The sequence below is a fragment of the Podarcis muralis genome, chromosome 17 (assembly GCF_964188315.1).
Source record: "Podarcis muralis chromosome 17, rPodMur119.hap1.1, whole genome shotgun sequence".
Classification (NCBI taxonomy): Eukaryota; Metazoa; Chordata; class Lepidosauria; order Squamata; family Lacertidae; genus Podarcis; species Podarcis muralis.
Window position 1 is genome coordinate 9,707,929 of NC_135671.1, and position 21,144 is coordinate 9,729,072.

A 21,144-nucleotide genomic window follows, 5' to 3' on the forward strand; every position below is an offset into this window, starting at 1 on the left:
AGCATGACTAAGCCGCTTCTGGCGAACCAGAGCAGCGCACGGAAACGCCATTTACCTTCCCGCCACAGCAGTACCTATTTATCTACTTTCACTTTGACGTGCTTTCGAGCTGCTAGGTGGGCAGGAGCAGGGACTGAGCAATGGGAGCTCACCCCATTGCCTATGCCCCTTTAAAATGTGGGGTTTTTGGGGGGTGTTATTAGGTTGTTGTTTTGATTTTGATTATATATTTTGTGGTTTTATATTTGGATTTTGTTCTATGAACCGCCCTGAGACCTCCGGGTATAGGGTGGTATATAAATTAAAACAGCAACAGCAACAGCAACACCTCTCCTGCTTTTGAACGCAGAAAGCCATACTGAGCCAGGCTTTCATCATAGCCTTGACCTACAGGTCTATCCTTAATCATCTCAGAGGTATTCTGAGCCTCTTCTCTGAATTTTCAGCTTCGATTTAAAAATAAATCTGTACCCTTTTTTACTTTCAGGGTAAAAAAATATATAAGCAGTATTTCTGTGAAGTAATAAATCTGCCCCTGATTTCTGGTGCTCTGGTCAATTAACGCCCTGAGATAACTGACAAACCCTTGGCAAAATTGTGGTTAGCAATTTATTAATACTATATGTGAAGATTACTGCTATCTAAGGTTTATTGCTGTTTCACATTAAGGTAAAGGTAAAGGTACCCCTGCCCGTACGGGCCAGTCTTGCCAGACTCTAGGGTTGTGCTCTCATCTCACTCTATAGGCCGGGAGCCAGCGCTGTCCGGAGACACTTCCGGGTCACGTGGCCAGCGTGACAAGCTGCATCTGGCGAGCCAGCGCAGCACACGGAACGCCGTTTACCTTCCTGCCGGAGCGGTCCCTATTTATCTACTTGCACCCGGGGGTGCTTTCGAACTGCTAGGTTGGCAGGCGCTGGGACCGAACAACGGGAGCGCACCCCGCCGCGGGGATTCGAACCGCCGACCTTTCGATCGGCAAGTCCTAGGCGCTGAGGCTTTAACCCACAGCGCCACCCGTGTCCCACCTGTTTCACATTGGACCCCCTCAAAGTTACGGTGATGGGTGTTCTATTGAAGCTTCCTTAGACTCTGGAGGTTTCACAAGGCATTGCTTTCAAGTTCGTCTTTGCAAGCATAAATGCTAGAAATGTGCCCTTTCATTTAAAATGAAAGCTGGGGTTCTCAGGGAGCTGAATTTGGAGCCCACCGGCGCATTGTGTGGCATTTTCGTACTTGATACAGAATAGACGCAACCACAGCCATGGCCTTTTCTGTGGGTACAGAAAAGAACAGGGGAGGACAGCAAGGGATTGAGTCCGTGCCTCTGTGGTGTTGCTCTTGAAAAGGGAATGTTGACTCCTTCCTTGGGGTGAGTGCCTTTCGGTCTCGGTTGCAGAGGTAAATTTCTTTTTTCTTTCTTTTTTCAAATGGCAGATTGTGCTGACCCCTAAAAGAGTATAAGGAACTGTGAGGCAAGAGGTGAAATTATATGCAGCATTTACAGTCATACCTCTTGTTACGTTCGGTTCAGGTTACGTCTTTTCAGGTTGCGTCCCGCGGCGACCCGGAAGTAACGGAACGGGTTACTTCCGGGTTTCGCCACTCACGCATGCACAGATACTCAGAATGACGTCATGCGCATATGCAGAAGCGGCATATCGCGACCCGCAGGTGCAGGCTGCGTTCTGCGCATTATGCGAACGAGGCTCCAGAACGGATCCCGTTCTCGACCAGAGGTACCACTGTAATTACCGTATTTTTCGCTCTATAAGACGCACCAGACCACAAGATGCACCTAGTTTTTGGAGGAGGAAAACAAGAAAAAAAATATTCTGAATCTCAGAAGCCAGAACAGCAAGAGGGATCACTGGGCAGTGAAAGCAGCAATCCATCTTGCTGTTCTGGCTTCTGGGATAGCTGCGCAGCCTCCATTCACTCCATAAGACGCACACACATTTCCCCTTACTTTTTAGGAGGGAAAAAGTGAGTCTTAGAGAGCAAAAAATGCGGTAAGGACTTTAAATACCAATAGGTACACATCGGACTTGTCGCAAACTGCAGTTTCCAGGTCAAGCACAAGGAAAGCCGCACATAAGAGTACATTTATGCAAACGTTTTTAAATTTTACTCCTTGCAAGTTAAAGCACAGAACAGACAGCAGCTATGATCACAGCTAGCTAGCCTTATTAGCTAGATCTGCCACTTCCTTTCATAAGGAGGCAGCCCTGGGCTTACCCTCCGTGGCAACCCAAATTAAAGTCCAAGAATACTTCCCTTAGTATTTCCATCTTCTCTGCCCACCCCAAGTCAGAGCAAAGGTCAGAGCTGTACAACCCCATCGCGTCCCGTCCCACACTTCAGCTCTTTGTGTGCTCCTGTTTGGAAGTGACGCCACCCTGATCCTGGAACAAAGGCCAAAAGGAGTACTTCTGGCACTCTGCCAACACTGGGTGGGTCCAGCAAAAGGTTTGGATCCAGACCTGATCTTAGAAGTGAACACTCAGGTCTGCTGCCAGTCTGAGACACCTGGGACAGAGACAGATACCAGGAGAACAGCCAAATCTGCATGCCTTTTATTGTGAGTCCTTGGGAGCTGGCAAGAGCCCTTTCTGAAGAAAAGAAACCATTTCCCATCACGGCATGGCAGGTGGTTTGAAAAGGCGAGTGCGGACAGCATCATGAAAGCACCATCTTAAAAACTGTGTGTGACTGCTCACACACATGTGCATACACACAAATGTGCACGTGTGGGGAAACCCTCTTTTTAGAAAGATGCTAGCTAAATGTCAACCATTGTGATTGACAGCCCATCTGTATAACACCGAGATCCTATGTTGGATTGCCCTGTGCAGAAGCCACATATTGCTCCCCACTATTGGTGGGAGATAAACCACCCACCATCTTGCGCTTTTCAGGGGCAAATAAATATGCAATAGATCTAGATTGTGAGTCTTATAGAGCGAAAAATACAGTACATTTTTGTCTTTATTTATTGGTAGGGAAGGTTAAAGCAGCTTGCGATGAGGAGTCCCCCCAATTCAGAGCATTGACAAGGCTGAGCTTAGCTTTGATAACAGACCCAGGGGAGGGGTCAATTCTCCCCACCCTGCATATAGAATCATAGAATGGTAGAGTCGGAAATGACTCTGAGGATCATCTAATCCAACCCCCTGAAACGCAGGAATATGCAGTTGTCTCATACTGGGATCGAACCTGCAACCTTGGCATTATCAGCACTGTGCTCTAACCAACTAAGCCATAACATGCCATGTCTGAGTGGAGGTGGGAACCGCCGGTTTGTGGGGGCACAAAGGCAGCATGGGGGGTTAGGCAGAAAAAGTTCTTCCCTTCCCTAACGGGGAACCTTAGCTCTGCTGCTCTAAGTGAGCTAAGGTGGGAAGCTCCCTTCTCTTCCTTCGATTTAATGAGCCCATACAGGCCTCGTTAAAGATAATTGCTGGGTGGTGATGGTTGAGCTGGTGCCACTGTCTGCCACCCCCACACCGGGGAGGGGTGTCTCTGCCTGATGTTTAGCCTTCCCATGTTGCACCCGATTTCCTGTCTGCCTAAGGAGCTTAGTCCCTTGGCAAAAGCCACAGGATCAGGCCCAGATGTCCCTGCAGCTACTGCAGAACAAAAAGAACCTGTGACCCTCCCTATTCGATATAGGTTTTTGCAGTGCTATTTTTCTCGAAAAACAGGTGCCGGAACTCACCAGGAAGGCCTCCCTTGTCTTCTTATAATGGCATACCCTCCAACATTTCTCCAATAAAAATAGGAACACCCTATTCCTCCTCCTCCTCCTCCTCTTCCTCCTCCTCCTCCTCCTTCTTACACTCATACCACTTGTTACGTTCGGTTCAGGTTACGTCTTTTCAGGTTGCGTCTCACGGCGACCCAGAAGTACCAGAAAGGGTTACTTCCGGGTTTTGCCACTTGCGCATGCGCAGATGCTCAAAATGACGTCAAGCGCATGTGCAGAAGCGGCGAATCGTGACCCATGCACACGCAGACGCAGGTTGCATTCTGCTCATGTTGCAAATGGGACTCCAGAACGGATCCCCTTCGCAACCAGAGGTACCACTGTATTATTATTACCCTGCCCATCTGACTGGGTTGCCCCAGCCACTGTGGGTAGCTTCCAACATATATAAAAACATAATAAAAAATTAAACGTTAAAAAGCTTCCCTATGCAGGGAAGCTGCCTTCAGATGGCTTGGGGGTCACATAACTCCATAGCCTCCAACATTTCTCTGACAAAAATAGAGATGTCCTAAGGAAAAGCGGAGTGGGACGCGGGTGGCGCTGTGGGTTAAAGCCTCAGCGCCTAGGACTAGGTTGGCGGTTCGAATCCCCGCAGCGGGGTGCGCTCCTGTCGCTCGGTCCCAGCGCCTGCCAACCTAGCAGTTCAAAAGCACCCCCGGGTGCAAGTAGATAAATAGGGACCGCTTACTAGCGGGAAGGTAAACGGCGTTTCCGTGTGCGGCTCTGGCTCGCCAGAGCAGCGATGTCACGCTGGCCACGTGACCCGGAAGTGTCTCCGGACAGCGCTGGCCCCCGGCCTCTTGAGTGAGATTGGCGCACAACCCTAGAGTCTGTCAAGACTGGCCCGTATGGGCAGGGGTACCTTTACCTTTACCTTTTAAGGAAAAGCGGGACATTCCAGGGTCAAATCAGAAACCAGGATGACTTCTGCAAATCTGGGACTGTCTGTACACCTGACAACAAGCCCCAGACGACACTGTTGTTGTCAGGTGTACGTTCTGTGGGAAACTTGAGTTGGTCACTGCATAATGCGCAAAACACACCCGAGCGCCTTATTTGTAAGAGGCAATGCTCACCTCGGGGCAAACTGACTGAGCATAGGCACAACACCCAGCAATTTATGTGTTCCTCCGAGGAAATAAACCTGTCTGCTCTGAATTAATCCATCCCAGTTTAATCAGAAGTAATTAGCTCATGTATTCCAAGGTAGAGCAATCCCAGAAACTGGGGGGTGGGGGTGGAGGAGAGGTGGGTGGCATTGGAGGAGGAGTTGAACTACAGGTGGCCTCCAGCACATAGCATGCTTCCGCTTTTCCTGTAGGTTCAAAGTGTATAGTCATCTGCATTCATTGCATATGAGAAAGGAATCCCTCAGATCTTGTTTTCGCTGAGGCGATAAACCTTTGTCTGAACTATACCACTCCAGACAGCGAACGAGGGCTCACACAGCCAAATGCTCAACGGTCCAGGAGAAAATAAATTTCTGTGTGGAAAGCTAGCAGGTCAGGGAGGAGGATAAGATTTCCAGAGGAGCTAACCGTGTTAGTCCGTTGCAGCAAAAATGACAAAAGGCGCTGTGGCACTTTAAAGATGATGGCATAAGGTTTTGTGGACTGTAGCTCATTTCATCTGATGTAATCCTCAGTCAGTAGGTATATATCGGTGCAAAGGAAAAATATGGAGAAGTTGGAGTTTGCTGGCAGTGTTTTTTTAATGTGTAGGAATCCTACTTTCTTTGTGAGGGAGTATTCAACCCTGTGCAAACTCCCAACTGCATTCCGAAGTGGTATAGTGCTCCCAAGACAGGTTTACACTTGGCGCCAGATGATCTAGTTTCAATTGGTTGCCACCATGTGGTGAATCTGGATGCCATTAGGGTGGGGAATAATTAACCCAATATCAGAATATCTGGGCAAATTTGTGAGTGCAGCTTGGGTAAAAAATGGGTATATTTATGTCACTCTTGAGATTACAAAGGGCTCCGAAGGGAGCAACTGCTTTCATAGGACAGTGGGTGCTGCCACCTGCTGTTTACCTTGTAGTTTTTGTGTTTTTTAAAAACCAATTCTTGCCCGATTTCCATTCCATTCCCTCCCTGTGGTGACATAATCCTGTTGGCGCCTGCTGCCTGCATTCCTAGTTCACCTTTGCTCCTTCCCCAGGTTGGCAGCACTCCCTTTGTGACACCCACACAATTTCCCGCCCTGTTTTCATGTCTGCGGAAGTAAGAACCAGTTCTCTGCCATGCACAGCGGTTAATTTGTGAGAGAAACACATTGGGGCGTTTAGGGTAAGGAAAGGTGCCCCAGAAAAATGAGGCTGCAGAGAGGTGACCTCCTAATTATGGGCACAGACTGGGCAAAGCACTGGGGAAAGTGAGGTGGAGACAAAAGTATGATTCTTAGAGTCGGAAGGGGCGCCCCGGTCATCTAGTCCAACCCCCTGCAATGCAGGAATCTCAGCTAGATCATACTTGACAGATGGCCCTCCAACCTCTGCTTAAAATAACCTCCAAGGAACGAGAGAACACCACCTCCCGGCGGGGGGGGGGGGTGTCTGTTCCACTGGAACTCATATCAATGTTCATGCGAGCACACATGCTGATTTTAATTGCTTTAAAGAGATTGGGAACCTGATTCTTCCTGCACAGAGCTGCTTTTTTTTTGGGGGGGGGGCGGGAATCAGTGTTGATATATGAAATTCAGTTCTGAATGTTCTGTCACACTTTAGTGTGACCAAGAGCCGGATTAGACTGTGAAGATGCAGGAGCAGGTTTGAGATGCAGGGACTGTAGCCACTAGGGAAAAGAGCAACTTTTAACCTCAAATCTCAGAGGTGTGTCCCCAAGGGGAACCTCTTTTCTGTATAAATGAATAGCTGCTTTTCAGCATTTCGCTGAATGCTTTTATACTCCGAAGGGATCCTTACAGCAGTGATCGCCAATGTGATGTCTTCCAGATGTAGCTAGACTCCAGCCCCCATCAGCCCCAGCCACCATGATCAATAGTCAAGAGATGATGGGAGTTGTAGTCCAAAAACGTTTGGAGGGTGATATCTTGGCTACCGCTGCCCTACATTATACTTAAAAGTTGTTTTTGTTTAGTCGTTTAGTTGCGTCCGACCCTTCGTGACCCCATGGACCAGAGCACGCCAGGCACTCCTGTCTTCCACTGCCTCCCACAGTTTGGTCAAACTCATGTTCGTAGCTTCAAGAACACTATCCAACCATCTCGTCCTCTGTCGTCCCCTTCTCCTTGTGCCCTCCATCTTTCCCAACATCAGGGTCTTTTCCAGGGAGTCTTCTCTTCTCATGAGGTGGCCAAAGTCTTGGAGCCTCAGCTTCAGGATCTGTCCTTCCAGTGAGCGCTCAGGGCTGAGTTCCTTAAGAATGGATAGGTTTGATCTTCTTGCAGTCCATGGGACTCTCAAGAGTCTCCTCCAGCACCAGAATTCAAAAGCATCAATTCTTTGGCGATCAGCCTTCTTAAAAGTATCTTGCAGCAATACAGCATTATTGTATTTATTTCATTACATTTGTAGCCAGTGTTAGAAACTGAGATATGAAAGCTCGGAGCTAAATGGCACCTTAAACCTAGATTATGGGTGCAACAGCGGAATGTCTAGGTGCCCTTTTTTATAAGAATAATACAAAGCTGGAAATGAATGAACTGCAGCTAAAATATTGTGTTCATCTTTCACATGGTCTAGTCCTTCCCCTGCCCACCCCCTAATATTCTTAAGAGGGTCTCTTCTCCAGTCTTCAGAGAGTAGCTGGAAGTGGGGAGGCAGAAGAAGGTAGAAGGTCCTCCTTTCCTTCCACTCTGCAGTTTTAATCTGAAATCTTAGGGGCAGTACTGTGCCCAGAACTCAGAAACTGCTCGCACTAATGAAAGTCCCTGTCGCAAAATGCACCTAGAACAATGGGGGTTTTGGACACTGATTGTAGCCCACCTCTTTTCTACAGAGACATAAGGTGGGTTGAAGTCCTGTTATGGATCATTCTCCTCTTCTGCAACTACAGTTACTTTAAAAAAAGAGGGGGAGGAGAGAATGAGAATCCTAAGCATACGATTCAAAGACAAGATTAATGCCATATCCATCCTAAATCTATCACCTCAAGAAAAGTGTCAGTGTCACTCCGTATCTTCTCTGCATTTGATATAACCCAGCTTCAAACAGAACTCCTCCAAATCAACGGACATCGTTTTCAGCCACTACTGTGGCTTCTAAGATTTCAGCAGTTTCCTTACCCATAAACTTCCAAGCATGTACTTGCAGCCGTAAGAATTCCAGTCCCCATTACAAATGGAAGATGCAGAGACTCCCAATTCTATCTGAGACCATGGCAAGGGCAAATTGTTAAAGTTGCAGGCACACACTCGATGGTTCTGTTTTGGTGGCTCACCAGACATGCAGTGTTTATTTTTATTTTCAAAATGCACATCAGGGATAACTGTTAGAATTCCTGCTCTGTGATTGCAGTCATGGGATTGTTGTCTATCACTTGACGGTATATGTTTTGACTCCACAGAGTGGGAAGTGACCGAAACAGGATGTTTGTGTTACTGTGTTCCGTGAAGTGGGATTATTGTCCTTTGTTCATTCTCTTTGCTGTCTGATGCTAGAGAGGGAGCCATGTTGCAATGCTCCGTGTGTGTTTATATGTAAATAAAGGAGATTAGCCTAAATGCTGAGTTGCTGAGGTCTGTTACGCAAACTCTGTGGATCCCTAAGTGTGCCTGTGTCAGTTGGCATCCCTGTGATGTTCGGGCTGAAGAAAGCTTTTGAAGCTCCTGAATGATCAACCAGGAGGGAGCGAACATGCCAGTCGGATATGTGTCTCTGCCAGGGTCCTACTCGAGTGTAGGCTGAGCTCCTGACAATAACTACAGGACAAACCCCTTCTAGTTTGGTCCTCAAGTGCCTCTAGTACCATATTATATGCTTTTCTGGCACTCCAGCAGAATTGTAGCATAAATGGAGCCCAAATTTTTGCCACCAACACTGAGTTTCCCCATGTTTCTCACCTACTGCTGGAACGGCATCCTGAGGCCCCGGACACTTAAAAGCCAAAGCTTCCTGCTTGGCTCAAGCCAACATGGCTCCTGGTGTACAACACCCAGCCCATCAGAGCTCCACTTTCTGCTGAGAATTCCCAGCGGCAGCCCATTGCTACCTCAACGCACAAAGCCAAGTGTAAACCTAGCCAGAATTGGGTGGGTAAAAGTGTAGCAGGAGACAGACCATCCATTTTGGGTGGTGTTGGTGAGAATATAGGCATGAAGAAGAGAGTATAGGGAGAGCAGAGAAGTGGCGTTGAATAGATATTGAATATTATCCAAAGGGGACTTAAGTATGTTGCTCCTTGACAAGGAATGAAGATCTCCAACTCCTCTGTGAAGATATGTCCCATGTATGGTGACATCTTGAGGGATGAGGTTCTGCACCTCTTGCTCGGTGGTTGTATTCCTAAATAATTGCATTCCTAAACTGGATTTTAAAAGAAATGGGTATAGCCAAAATGTATGGTTATTTGCATCTGCTTAAGTTAGCTACTTGGGACTTAATCTGGTTCTCCTTTCCACAGCCTGTCAGCCAGGGTTCTATCGTCACTCGCTGAAGACTGACCAGTGCCTCAAATGCCCTCCAAACAGCTTCTCCAGTTCTCCTGCTGCCACAAGCTGCCCCTGCCTCGAAAACTTCTTTCGGACTCCCACTGAGGACGAAACTGCTGCTTGTACTCGTAAGTCCTGGGTGGGAGTACTGTGGTCCCCCAGATGTGCAGGTGGAACCCCGTTCGCACCTACTTGAAAAATGCACCTACTCAACAAATAGGAAAGTTCCCGAGCGGTTCTGATTCTTGCCAAAAGGAGAGCAAGTGGCATTCGGTTCTAAATTTTAGTGGTGCTGAATGCAAGCTGCAGCTGTAAAGGAACAATTAAGAGCGCATGCAAAGGCTCCTGGTTGTTCTTTTGCAGCTGTGGCTTTACCTGTCCTGCACCTGATGTCATGCAAATGGCAGGGTAGCTGCAGCCTGCCCAAAACGGCCTTGTGGACCAAACTGATCTGGAGGTTCCGAATTGCTGCTCCTTTATATGTCTTCCAGATGTCTCTGGCCACAGAGTACATGGTTCCCTCTGTAAATCCCTACAACGACCCTGTGTGGTAGGTTAAGAGGCTGTGACTGGCCAAAGGTCACCCAGTGAGCTGCATGACTGAGCGGGGTTTTGAACCCTTATCTCCCAGGTCCTAGTCCGACACACTAACCACTACACCACACTGCCTTCCTAGAGTACTTCTGCCATGGGACAGCCGTAAACATTAAGTAACTAAATAAATATGGGAAAAGCAAAATATCACTTAAGAGAAGGATCTGAAACATTTTCCTTAAAGCTTGAAATGGTTTTATTCGGGAATGTTTCATTCGATGTTTTAATGTGCTGTAAAACCGCTTTGAGATTTTTAAAATTTAAAACATAAAGCAGAATAGAAATGGAAATAATAATAATAAGTTGGAATGGAGATATTTATATCCACTGTACCTGTCCCCAGGTGCAAGGAAAGAAAAAGAAATCTAGATAGAACCCTACAGCGCACTATATTTATAAGCTTTAAGGTACTGTATTTTTTGCTCTATAAGACGCACCAGACCACAAGACGCACCTAGTTTTTGGAGGTGGAAAACAAGAAAAAAAATATTCTGAATCTCAGAAGCAATCCCTCTTGCTGTTCTGGCTTCTGTGATAGCTGTGCAGCCTTCATTCGCTCCATAAGACACACACACATTTCCCCTTACTTTTTAGGAGAGAAAAAGTGAGTCTTACAGAGCAAAAAATACAGTAGGTACAGATAGGGTTAGAATCTCTTTGCAGGATTGTACTTTTAACACGCTGCCTCCTTTTGCCTTTCCAGGCCCTCCTTCGGCTCCTCACAATGTCACCGTACTTATTGAGGGGACTGAGGTCACCCTTTCGTGGCAGGCACCCACGGATCAGGGTGGGCGCAAAGACCTCTCCTACAGCGTCTCCTGCCAGCGTTGCAGTTCCCCAAAGTGCAGACCCTGCGAGAGCAGCGTGACTTTTTCTCCCGGCGCCCTAGATCTCACCCAGCAGAGTGTGGTTGTGAGCGGCCTGGAGGCTTTCACCAATTACAGCTTCGTTGTACGGGCTCATAATGGTGTGTCAGAGCTCAGCCCTGCCTTGTACAGCAGCAGCAGCAGCTCTCCTGTCCGGGTTTTGGTGGGCCACGCAGGTGAGTCGCTGCGACGTATATGGGGAAGAGGAAATGAGCACAACCAAAGCCAATAAAAGTTGTAGCAGCAGCTGAACTGCATTTTCCCCTTACGCTGCAGTGATTAGTTAATTGCAAACAATTCTTAGATCAGTGATGGCCAAACTTGGCCCTCCAGCTGTTTTTGGCCTACAACTCCCATCATCCCTAGCTAACAGGGCCAGTGGTCAGGGATGATGGGAACTGAAGTCCCAAAACAGCTGGAGGGCCAAGTTTGGCCATCACTGTCTTAGATGCTTGGATCCTGACGAAATCTGAGGTACTGTAGGGGCTAAAAGTATGAGCTGTGAGCAAGGGAGTCCTTGACTCTCTTCATGTTCCAGCCATGAACTCTTTAGCAGACCCTCCAAGTGTCCTTATTTTCCAGGGACAGTCCCGGATTGCAGAAGCCGCCCTGGTTTCTGATTTGATCCCAGAATGTCCTGCTTTTCCTCGGGACACCTCTATTTTCATCAGAGAAATGCTGGAGGGTATGGGAGTTGTGCGACCCCTGAGCTAAGGAGATAAATAACTATACAACCTTTAGAAGACATCTGAAGGCAGTCTTGTATAGGGAGGTTTTTAAATGTTTAATGTTTTATTATGTTTTTGTTTATGTTGGAAGCCGCCCAGAGTGCCTGGGTCAACCCAGTCAGATGGGTTGTTATTATTGTTATTATTATGGAACAGGACATCCCTATTTTCATCGAAGAAATGTTGGAGGGTCTGCATTAGGCAGCACTAAGGCTGCCCACTCTCTTTGTCAGCCTCAGCTCCCTACCCATACGACAGTATGGGGATCATAGTCCTGCTATAAAGGGCTGGTGTACGGCAGAATAGGGGGGGGGGGGCTCCAATTGCTGCTGGTCTCCGGCTCCAGTCAGTCCCAGAAAGCGTAGCCAACAGCCAGGAATGATGGGAGTTGTAGTCCATCAACATCTTATCACAGGCTCCCAGCCTCCGGTGAAAGGAATGTTGAGGTAATGACTGTAAAGCACTTGCAGCCCTCAAGAGAGAGATACAGAATTGCTGAGCAGAGTGCTGTATTTTGTCAACACAATTTCTCTATTGTACCGGATATGACATTTGTCCAGTATTTAAAGCTCAGCGGTTTATTGTCTAGGGTGCGGGGTGGGGTGGAATGCTGGTTTCTAGAGAAATTTGGCAAATGTAGCTGCTCTGAAAACTAATTTAATAAACTGATTATTGTAATGTAGATGCTCTTCAGCCTTTATGCATCCTAGTCACTCTTGGCAGAACTCTTATCGTTCTGTTTGCTTTATTAAGGCAACAGAATTAGAAGCTTATTTGTGTTCACACAAGCTAACAAAATCATTTCTCATATATCTGTCGGGCCTTTCCATCCCCACTGGCGACCACTATCACAAACCGTGTACAGTGGTACCTCGGGTTACAAACACTTCGGGTTACAAACTCCACTAACCCGGAAGTAGTACCTCGGGTTAAGAACTTTACCTCAGGATGAGAACAGAAATTGCGTGCTGGCGGCACGGCAGCAGCGGGAGGCCCCATTAGCTAAAGTGGTGCTTCAGGTTAAGAACAGTTTCAGGTTAAGAACGGACCTCCAGAACGAATTAAGTTCATAACCAGAGGCACCACTGTATTTAATCTGCAAAACCTTTGTTGTGGATGCATCAGTGAAATAGGAAAGTTGATTCTTCAGTCTAAGAGTTGCCAGGCAAAATGGCAAAATTTGTTTTGAGTTCCCTGGTGCCATCATAAACACATGAACTGCTCCTTCTACCGTGTGTGTGTGTGTGCACGTGTGTATGTGTTTTTAAAGAGTCAGATTTTTATGCTGCAGAAAGCAACTTATAAAGAGAGGTGGTCTTTTTGAATGCAGAGTTAATCCAGGACATATCTAAGGCAGGCTGTGGCACAGATAGCATTATGGTTTCTTCTCTGAAGTCTGTGGGCTTCCCAGAAACAAAAGTGATGTTGGAAATTCACACCCTTGTGCCTCAAGATGCCTTTAAGAGTTGTGTCATTCTTAGAAATGCATTTCTGTGTACAAGAAGCAGTATCCAAAAAGTGGAAGGAAGTGAAGTCAAATAGGAGCGAAAGTATGTGTGAAGGATGCTAGCAAGTTCTGACCCATGGGTCTCCTGGTCTGCTGCTCTAATGGCAGCCCAAAAGTGGCCCTAGAGACAGCCACCTTACTTTGGCTCAGAGAAGGGCAAGCTCTGTGCAGAATTTGTTAGGTTTAGCCAATCTGCTGCTAACTGGGCAGAGTCAGGAAAAGCAATGAGATCCAGAGCTTTCACTAAGGGAATGGGGGTGTGGGATGAATTGCAAAGAGCAGGTTACACTTTGACCATCTCTCCTCTCTTTATGTGCAGTCCCTGGCAAGGTGACTGATCTCATCCTGGCAAGGCGAAATGACAGCAGCCTCTCTGTGACTTGGTCACCGACACGACATCGCAGCCGTAGCTCCGTGAACTACGAGGTTATGTACTTTGAGAAGGTGAGATATGCTCTTCCTTTGCTGCAAACTTCATCAATGTTCTCATTCCATTTCACAAGTTGTTCAAGTCCTATATCACATGGGTTTGGAACCTCTGGCCCATGAATTCAGTTTTGCCTGCCAGGCTGATTCCCCGAAACCACACCTGATGTCATATGTGACGTTAGGTATGGGGCAGGTAGAGATGTGGGTGGATCAGCTGCTCACCCAGCTGGTCCCTTCAGAAAGCACCATTGAACTCCCTTCCCTGCACATCAGCTGAAGCACGAGGAGTTCATACCTGCTTGACTGTTATCTCTCCCCGCACCCCCATGGACCAACTTTGGCAGGTGGGTGGGATAATCTACCTGTCAGACACCTGATGCCATTATTATGAATTCAGGGCATGGACAGGTGGGTGCTAAAGATCTTGCCTCCTGGGCCAGAAAGGTTCCCAACCCTTGCTATAAAGGTAAAGGGACCCCTGACCATTAGGTCCAGTCGTGGCCGACTCTGGGGTTGCGGCGTTCATCTCGCTTTATTGGCTGAGGGAGCCGGCGTCCAGCTTCCGGGTCATGTGGCCAGCATGACAAAGCTGCTTCTGGCAAACCAGAGCAGCACACAGAAATGCCGTTTACCTTCCCGCCGGAGCGGTACCTATTTATCTACTTGCACTTTGACGTGCTTTCAAACTGCTAGGTTGGCAGGAGCAGGGACCGAGCAACGGGAGCTCACCCCATCTCAGGGATTCGAACCGCCGACTTTCTGATTGGCAAGTCCTAGGCTCTGTGGTTTAACCCACAGCACCACCCTCATCCCTAACCCTTGCTATAGCACAGCCTAATTGTTTTGCAGGGAGAAGAGAAGCACTACACTGTCCAGCACCTCCAGGAACCCCAAGTAACTTTGGCAAATCTGCAGCCTGACACAGCTTACCTGATGCGCGTGCGCTCCATCACAGACTCTGTAGCTGGGCCATATTCCCAGGAACAGGAATTCCGCACTCTTCCACAAGGTAGACCCCTTGATGCCCCACTTTGTTTGTAAAGGAGGGATTCTTGCTAATGGATTTGGGACTAAACTAGATGCAAGGACCATTTCAGATTGGGATTGTGTTCCAAGTGTAGGAAGCTAATTTTCCACCCACTCCAAGCTGTTTTTCTAAAGGAAATCACCCCATCCCTGAAGCTGCTGTGTGTGACATTGCCTACCATGACTCCACTGGTGTGTGTGGATTTTCATAAAGAAGATAAGGAAAATGGAACAAACTTACACACACACACACACACACACACACACACACACACACACACACTTTTTTGCAACTTTTCCAGGCATTATATTGTATTATTCCTGTACAATCTTTTTTACTCAATGGGCTCTAAAACACTTGAGGTCATACTTTTTTGCTGTTAGGAAAGTGATGGGGAAATGGTGTAGGATAACAGTTTATGTATAGTCTCTGTACAAACAAATCAGGATGGGTGCTCAATATATAAGTTTCTAGGAGGCATCCAGATACTGTCGTAGCTTCCTTTTTAAATTGTTTTACTAATATACTGTTTGGTTTTCGGCATGGTAATTAGAAATGCTTTCAGATCTGCATTGCAAAACTAAAACTAAATGCAAACGACTTCCCTTTGGAGACTGAGAGCTGTTTCATGCAGCAGTCGTATTTGCCGCCTGAAGCTCCCCTCTTTGTTACACCAGCTTCCTGCAAGGAATGCATAAACTGTGTGGGGCAAGTCTATGTGCCTGAACTCCTGAAGAAATCAACCTGTAAACCCTTCTTACTGTGGCTTTCTGGTGCCTCTTGTTGCTAAATTTATTACTTTCTCTTCACCCACAGGTCCCAGAGCAGGTTACAACAACTTAAAAATCATAAGAAAAAAACAGTTAAGACAAGTCACAAGGCTAGGTTGGGTGCTGATAAGATATCAGAGGCCAGGATAAAGAGGCACATTGACAGCATCCACCCAAAGCTGTAAAGAAGCCAGACACACCTCTTGTGGGGAGAGAATTCCACAATGTAATAATAATAATAATAATAATAATAATAATAATAATTTATACCCCGCCCATCTGGCTGAGTTTCCCCAGCCACTCTGGGCGGCTTCCAGTCAAGTGTTAAAAACAGTGCAGCATTAAATATTAAAAACTTCCCTGAACAGGGCTGCCTTCAGATGTCTTTTAAAGATAGGATAGCTGCTTATTTCCTTCACATCTGAAGAGAGGGTGTTCCACAGGGTGGGTGTGGTGCCTGTGGAACAGGCCCTCTGTCTGGTTCCTGTAACCTCACTTCTTGCAATGAGGGAACCGCCAGAAGGCCCTCGGCGCTGGATCTCAGTGTCCGGGCTGAACGATGGGGGTGGAGACGCTCCTTCAGGTATACAGGACCGAGGCCGTTTAGGGCTTTCAAGGTCAGCACCAACACTTTGAATTGTGCTCAGAAACATACTGGGAGCCAATGCAGATCTCTCAGGACCAGTGTTATGTGGTCCCGGCGGCCACTCCCAGTCACCAGTCTTGCTGCCGCATTCTGGATTAATTGCAGTTTCCGGGACACCTTCGAAGGTAGCCCCACGTAGAGTGCATTGCAGGAGATAACTAGAGCATGCACTACTCTGGCAAGACAGTCCGCAAGCAAGTAGGGTCTCAGCCTGCGTACCAGGTGGAGCTGGTAGACAGCCGCCCTGGACACAGAATTAACCTGCGCCTCCATGGACAGCTGTGAGTCCAAAATGACTTCAGGGGCACAGTTACCCCATTCAGGACCAAGGAATGTAGAGGCTGTCACAGAGAATGCTCTCTCCTGGGCCACCACACCCCCAAACTTCTGAGGGAAGTAGAACTACCAAGGGGGCCCTCTCTGCTGGTCCTAACACCTGAGAGGGTCTGTTGGCACATTTGCTGTGGCATAAACATGCCACAAAATCTGCTAAGAACAATGGCTGTAAGAAACTTCTCTGAAACCCACCCACTCCCCAGGGTGGCCCTTGGATGAGATAAATAAGGTCAGCAAAGGCATTATAGGAAGCTAGAACTAAGGATAACGCCAAGCATTGTTTCCAAAAAAAGAAAGAAATGCACTTTAAAAAATTATCCACACAGCACTCAGTACTGAAAGTGTAATTGGGATCTGGGCCAAGCCACTCACTTACTAGTGGTTCCATACCCAACGTAAATACGGAAGAAAGCATTTGGGATAAATTTGGCATTGACATCATGAGCATACACTTCATAACAGTTCAGCTCCTCAAGTCCTTCCAGTGACCTCTCAGATCAGGTATTTATAGATAAAGAGTTTTGATAAATAGAGCAGCAAGAGAACACCCAGGGTGCTCACTGTTTGGGGTTTAATATACATTCACTTTCTGTGTATATTAAGGCACAAAAAGTATCAGGGTTGTGTTTGCCTTGGGCTGACGTGCCTGCCTGGGGAATGGGTTGTTGTTGTTGTTGTTTAGTCGTGTCCGACTCTTCGTGACCCCCTGGACCAGAGCACGCCAGGCACTCCTGTCTTCCACTGCCTCCCACAGTTTGGTCAAACTCATGCTGGTAGCTTCGAGAACACTGTCCAACCACCTCGCCCTCTGTCGTCCCCTTCTCCTTGTGCCCTCCATCTTTCCCAGCATCAGGGTCTTTTCCAGGGAGTCTTCTCTTCTCATGAGGTGGCCAAAGTATTGGAGCCTCAGCTTCAGGGTCTGTCCTTCCAGTGAGCACTCAGGGCTGATTTCCTTCAGAATGGAGAGGTCTGATCTTCTTGCAGTCCATGGGACTCTCAAGAGTCTCCTCCAGCACCATAATTCAAAAGCATCAATTCTTTGGCGATCAGCCTTTATAGTCCAGCTTTTACCTCCATACATCACTTCTGGGGGGAATGGGGTTATCTCACTTATATACATTGTAGGAAACATGTAAGTAGCATTTATATGCACAAAATAGACCAAATAATTCGTGGTCTGTACTCTGCAAAAAGGTGGTGTTTTATTGGACATTGGGCTCTAAGCATAAATGCCACTTCTTCATTACTTTTCCTTACATCTGGTTGAAACAAATCCTGTGCTTTCACATAGCTATGCCTACAGTTACTCTGAATCCCTATGGAAATCCAGATATATTTCTGGAATGGTGAGCCCTGGCTAGGGCTGCCTGGCGCTGGAACGGTGTCTATAACCTGCGTTTTGCTCTTGCAGACACTGGGATGCCCTCTGGAGGAGTGATTGTCAGCATAATCTTTGGAGTTCTGCTGTTTATCGGTCTGGTTGTCGGTCTCCTTGTTTGCCGAAGGTAGAGATGGCGGTTCTCGAGGGTGGAGGGAATCCTGGGCATTGTTATTTGGTTTGTTCTGTGCTCTGGACGGTTATACCGTCTCTGTTCTGATGTTTATCCTCATCTGTTTTAGGCACTCTTACCGACGCGGAGCCCGGCGATGCCACAAGCAATCCAGCTACGACCGAGGTGAGTGCCTGGAGTCGGGGAAGGCAGAGGAGGTGAAAGGCTTCGGAGTTCAGAGCCCTAAGCTACATGTAATATGCAGACCGGCCAGACGAGCATTTGAGAATATCAAAAGCCACTTTGATGGGGATGGTCAGTAGTGCAGGGTTTTTTAGGGGGGGTGTAGGGAGAGTGAGGTGTACTTCTACTCCAAATTCCTCCCCTCCTCTATCCATAGCTGTCAAGTGTCCCTTATTTGGCGGAACAGTCCCTTATCCCAGCGCCATGTCCCGCTGCTGTCCCTTATTGATGACGTTCCTTAAATTTCCTGGGTTTCAAAGGAAGCAGCTCCTTCCCCTCCCTCCCTGCTGGCCAGGGAGGAGAGGCTCCAACCGTGTTGCTTGGCTTCATTGCTCACCCAATAGGAAGTCTAAGAACGACTGGGGGGTGGAGCTTGCATGCCTTGTGCTGATCAAATCGGCTGCATTGCCTGGGGACTCACCTTTGCTCAGCGCTTCCCAGCGGAGAGGTAACAGTGGTTTTCCTTGAGGCTTGAGGCTTCGTTTGGCTGCTGGCTGGGCTTTCTGCCTTTGGCTCAGAGGGGCTCAGAAGTTGAACATACCTGTGCTCGGAAAATCCCTTATTTTGGCTGCTGATCCCTTATTTTCGAGGCTGCTGGCCCGTTATTTTCAAATCTGTAAGTTGACAGCTATGCCTCCATCCTATGTCCCCTCAGTCTGAAGTCCAGATATATATTGCCAAGCACAAGCTCACACTTAGGCCCACCAACTCTAAGGGTCCGCCTTGTCTTCAGCCTCTTCAATATTTGTTGGAAAGGGACCGGGACCCCTCAGTGTTGAGGGGCCCTGGCATGCGCCGTCACACACATTGCATGTTGCAGCTTCAGCAGCTGGCTCCTTCAGAGTGCTCGGTCTCCTCCAGGCAGCATGACATCACACTGTGACATCACACACACGCGATACACGACGGGCCCCCTCTTTTTTTTGAAATGATTTTTACTGGTTTTGCAAAATAAATCTCACAATTAACACAATTAAATTTTAGAATCAAACAAGAGTCTTCCGAATCTTAGGACTTACCTCTTCCCCTCTGTGGGTCCTCTATATATCTTAACCAACTGCATATTATAGTTCATCCGAATTATAGTCCTCCAATACAGTCATACCTCGGGTTACAGCTGCTTCTCCCTGTGTCTATAACCTTGAATGAATGTCCAGCTTACTTCTCATCCATGGCTCTGTTTCCCCCACCATCGTCCATCTGAAGTCCTGTTCTGTATTTTTCCTAGCTTGGTCATAGGGAAACCACAACACTCAGGCCTAGTTAGGGCCTCGGATCTTAGGAGATTGGGTGTTCCATGCTCATCTTTCCAGCACCTGATGTTGCATGTGGCATTGGGCATGGGAGAGTTCAAGGCTCAGGTGCTTCGAAGGAAGAATTAGGAGCACACTCCCAAGTGTGCTATTGTTTCTTCCTTTGCAGGCAAAATTCAGTGCTTTTAAAACTTGGCAACTTTTCCTGTTCTCCTTCAGCTTCAGTACGTTTGCTCTAGTAGCTTTAGGCTGTAACCTTACACAGCGAGATTTACTTTCCCAAGCCAATACGTTTAGGACTGTGATGTGGGCCGCGGGAGTTCTTGCGTCTTACTATACCGAAAGAGCAAAACCTTTGTGCAGAAATCATTTACAGTGATGGTGTTATGTACTGAAGTTCTCACCCTGGGCCAGCAGGGGGATACTCTAGATGGTTATGCAAAAAAGGGATCGAAAGTAACGTTCAGTGATTGGATAGTTTTAGAAAATTGTTACAGTTACATTGTACTGGAGCTCTATATAAGCAGGCTGACTGAGCCCTTCAGTTCAGTTCTGTCCTGGCCTGTGAATAAACAAGAGCTGTTTGAAGAATCGCTGTGTCGTCTGATATGTTCACCCACAACTTAACAGATGGCTCTTTATTACAGATGAGATTTGGTTGAAGCCATACGTAGACCTCCAGCCCTATGACGATCCCAGCAGGGGAGTCCTAGAATTCACAAAAGAGCTAGACCCATCCGTTGTCACCATGGAGACTGTTATTGGTGAAGGTGCGTATCATGAGGTTCCTGCTCTCTTTGTGGTCAGGAGATCCTTTTTCTATATCCCCAATACTCTCTTTTTCTTTCCTCTGAATACTCCACAGGCGAGTTTGGAGAGGTCTACTGTGGGAACCTGCATTTCCCAGGGAAGGAACGTGTCGTGGTGGCCATCAAGACCTTGAAGTCAACTTACTCAGACTCAACATGGTGGAACTTCTTGCGCGAGGCGACCATCATGGGCCAGTTCAATCACCCCAACATTGTTCGCTTGGAAGGAGTCGTTACAAAACGTAAGGGCTCAGCCATGATGGGGCAGTAGCGCCTGGTGGTGGAATGGGGCGGTTTTCACTACATGGAAACACCAGTGAGTGTGAGGCTTCTGTGGAAGGTGCTGGAGCAGCATGTGGGAGCTACCAGATTCAGTCCTTGCCATCTCCAATGAGAATAATAATAATAATATATATTTTTTGTACCCTGCCCATCTGACTGGGTGGGAAGCCACTCTGAGTGGCTTCCAACATGCATAAAAACATAATAAAACATCAAACATTAAAAAGCTTTCCTACGCAGGGCTGCCTTCAGATGTCTTCTAAAGGTTATATACTTAAAGGTAAATGTAAAGGGACCCCTGACCATTAGGTCCAGTCGTGGCCGATTCGGGGGTTGCGCGCTCATCTCGCTTTATTGGCCGAGGGGACTAAGCCGCTTCTGGTGAAACTGGAGCAGCGCACGGAAACGCCGTTTACCTTCCTGCTCGAGTGGTACCTATTTATCTACTTGCACTTTGACGTGCTTTCAAACTGCTAGGTTGGCCGGAGCAGGGACCGTGCAATGGGAGCTCACCCCGTCGCAGGGATTCGAACCGCCGACCTTCTGATCAGCAAGTCCTAGGCTCTGTGATTTAACCCACAGCGCCACCCGTGTTAATAATAATAGTAAAATAATAATAATAATAATAATAATAATAATAATAATAATAATAATGAAGAAATCATCCCTGCCCTGTGAGCTTGGAGAGCTACATAGCAGACAATAACTGGGCAAGAGGGACCAGAAGTTTCATGTGTTCAAAAGTTTAAAATGATTTTTCCATTTGGTTTTGGGGGGGAA

The 21,144-nt window shown here is 47.4% G+C and overlaps 1 protein-coding gene across 3 annotated transcripts in view; it reads left to right on the forward strand.

Moving 5' to 3' along the window:
- EPHA1 (EPH receptor A1) overlaps positions 1–21,144 on the forward strand; it is an 84,371-nt gene that overhangs the window by 52,421 nt on the left and 10,806 nt on the right. For all 3 annotated transcript variants that reach the window (XM_077921056.1, XM_077921055.1, XM_077921057.1), the window contains 8 exons: positions 9,357–9,512; positions 10,682–11,020; positions 13,399–13,523; positions 14,358–14,517; positions 17,699–17,792; positions 17,908–17,963; positions 19,921–20,043; positions 20,139–20,324. In XM_077921056.1, the coding sequence (XP_077777182.1) occupies positions 9,357–9,512; positions 10,682–11,020; positions 13,399–13,523; positions 14,358–14,517; positions 17,699–17,792; positions 17,908–17,963; positions 19,921–20,043; positions 20,139–20,324 (1,239 nt within the window). The remainder of the gene's footprint in view (positions 1–9,356; positions 9,513–10,681; positions 11,021–13,398; positions 13,524–14,357; positions 14,518–17,698; positions 17,793–17,907; positions 17,964–19,920; positions 20,044–20,138; positions 20,325–21,144) is intronic.